The following is a 2,881-nucleotide window of genomic DNA, read 5'->3' on the forward strand; positions in this document are numbered from 1 at the left end:
ATCTTTCTTTTGTCCACATATATTCACGTTATATTATTTTGTCCAGATATATAATATATTCACCGCTATACTCTTTTGTCTGTATATATAATATGCCAAATTATATCTTTTATTATCTATCTATAAATACCGAGGGAGAGAGTGATGGGTTTAAACGAGATTAAAAACTAAACCATGAGTAAATCAGATGTCATTTTACTAAACTTGCATATAATTAAGACCATTCTTATTAAGCACCACTTTTGTACCGACTTACCATGCCAACTCATCCCAAACACCTTTCTCTTTCTCTTGGTGTAATTGCATGTGATTTCTGTATAAAAATTACGTGTGATTTGGACATTATCTTATTCTTTTGTTTTACCCTTGTCATCGTTTGAATCTTCCCTTATCTCTCTCTCTCTCTCTCTCTCTATATATATATATATATATATATGTGTGTGTGTGTGTGTGTGTGAAGGCGGACTAAATTTTCATCGCGAAGTATTCAATCCAGCCACAGGTTGCGCTACCTTAATAATAATAGAAGTAATAAATGTGTTCTTAAAGTGAACTAAATATAAAAGAAGATGCATTAAATAAACTTTATGTTATATTTAATGAGTTGTTTTAAAAGTTGTAATTGCATACTTTATTATAAAGTAGACATAATAATACATATTAAATGGAGATCAACACCTACGACCTACAACAGTTTTATAACTCCTACCATCCACGAGGAGAATTATTTATTCCACCCAAGGAAATATATATATATATATGTGTGTATGTATATGTATATGTAAGTGGGCATTCATATTTAACAATTGCTCCCACATTCGACATTCCCATTTGCCTCCACCACAGTGTCATCCGGCTACAATGCAACAAGCACCTATTTGCAACCCCACAACGACCACCGCAAGATGGTGGTCGAAGGACTCGATAGCCATTGTCACCGGAGCAAACAAGGGTATCGGGTACGCCTTGGTCAAACGGTTTGCTCAACTAGGGTTAACCGTTGTGTTAACGTCACGAGATCCGTCCAAAGGTGTAAAGGCAGTGGATTCGCTTAAGGTTTTGGGACTTGATGGGAATATTTGTTTCTGTCAACTTGACATATCTGATCAAGCTTCCGTTCGCTCGTTCGTTTCGTGGTTTCGATCCAAATTTGATGCCTTCGACATTCTAGTGAGTATATTAATTATACGAAATGAATATTTTCATATAATGTTAAGATACTTGAATGTTTTATGATCAATTTAACAAATTTTGGTTTTGGTTTTGATTGTATGATCTTTGGGACCAAAATATCCATATTTTAGTCACAATGATGGTGTGCAATTGGTTTGAGCTTGGGTTCCAAAGATCAAAAGTGTCTGAAGGTCCCAGGTTCGAGTCCAAGCAGGATCAAAATCCCCTTGTGGTCACGGAGGTTCAAATGCGGTGACTCCGGGCTCCCCCAGAAACGGATGGTCATTCTGGGATTAATCGACTCGCATAGCAAGTTCGATATTTTAAGGTGTAGAGGAGTTGCAATAAGAAAAACTGTTATTTTTCAAAGTGATTGTGAAACTATTTTTTTTATTAACCTGGATATCCAACCCGCTATGCGAGCCGACTAATCCCAAGGAGACCACCTCTTTTGCAAATAGCTTGGAGTCACCGTATTTGAACCTTCGTGGCCACAAGGGGATTTTTATTCCTCATTGGATTTGAACCTGAAACCTCCTGGTACTTTTAACCTTTGGAGCCAAGCTCAAACAATCAGGCACCACCCTTGTGGTTGAAACTACTTTCTTTTAGAGTCAGGCTGATAGGAATTATTTGAGGTAGAAGACTAAAAATACAGATTAGATGTAAAAATTTGTGGCTACCATTATTTGTTTACTTATTAATAGTTCTGTTAAGAGGTATCATCTAAATTACTAAAAGGCGTATCTTTTTGGATGCAAAAAAAAATCTGTCTCTTAATGGTTCTAAAATTCTTTGAATGATATAGTGTCTTGTGCGTCCTTAAACCATTAAGTGTCCTGATTTTATTCTAAGCAATTATCAAACAACCATAATTCATTTTGCACTATATTATAAAACCCTCTTAATTTTTTTGACCACTTAATCATCCTGTACCAAGCCATTCAGCAACTGTCTAACAAAATTTACCTACTTTTTATTTCATTTTTACTCAAAACTTGTTTATGAGGCGACAATTCTAGTGAAAACAACCGTTCTATATTTTGGGGTAGATGACAAGTCTATATACATCTTAACCTAGACCTTACTTTCCAAAAAGTTATAATGCATTTGTTTAGTTTGGTTTGCCTTATTGCAATGTACTATTATACGATTCTCATTATAATTTTAATTTTTAAAATCATAATAAATTTATTTGAAACGGATATTATCTTAGGAACCAACCAATATATCTAGACAAAGTCGTCTCAACTCTTAGGCAACTAAATGGCTCTTTTTTAAAACGAAAAAAATTGGTATTTTTAAACTATCTTTATTATCTCTACTAATAGGGTTGAACACATTATTATTTTACTAGAAGAGTATTTGCATAATACAACGAGGTACATCTTGATTTTAGTGTTTCGTTTTTTTTTGTTTTAGTCAATGTTATAATACGGTTATATGTGGTTTGAGAAAACGACAATGTTTTTATTTTTGAATAAAATATAAATATGAAAATATCATAAAAATTTGAAAAAAATAATAATATTGATATTAGTACCAAACTAGCTATTTAAAATTTCTCATTTTTTGTGAATTTCTTTAACTCATTTTTTTATTTTTGATTTAATAATATAATTTTTTATAAAGATAATAATTAAGTATTTTATTAGAACTCGATAATTATCTTAATTATATTATAGATTTTTTATATTTAAAATAAGAT

General features: G+C 32.2%; 1 protein-coding gene across 1 annotated transcript in view; it reads left to right on the plus strand.

Annotated features, from left to right (window-relative positions):
* Window positions 1-811: 811 nt before the first annotated feature.
* LOC112519910 ((+)-neomenthol dehydrogenase) overlaps window positions 812-2,881 on the plus strand; it is a 7,447-nt gene continuing 5,377 nt past the window's right edge. Inside the window, exon 1 of the mRNA XM_025128229.1 lies at window positions 812-1,170. Coding sequence (XP_024983997.1) covers window positions 862-1,170 — 309 coding nt within the window. The 5' untranslated portion in view covers window positions 812-861. The remainder of the gene's footprint in view (window positions 1,171-2,881) is intronic.

Source organism: Cynara cardunculus, assembly GCF_001531365.2.
Source record: "Cynara cardunculus var. scolymus isolate 2C chromosome LG 10, CcrdV1, whole genome shotgun sequence".
Classification (NCBI taxonomy): Eukaryota; Viridiplantae; Streptophyta; class Magnoliopsida; order Asterales; family Asteraceae; genus Cynara; species Cynara cardunculus.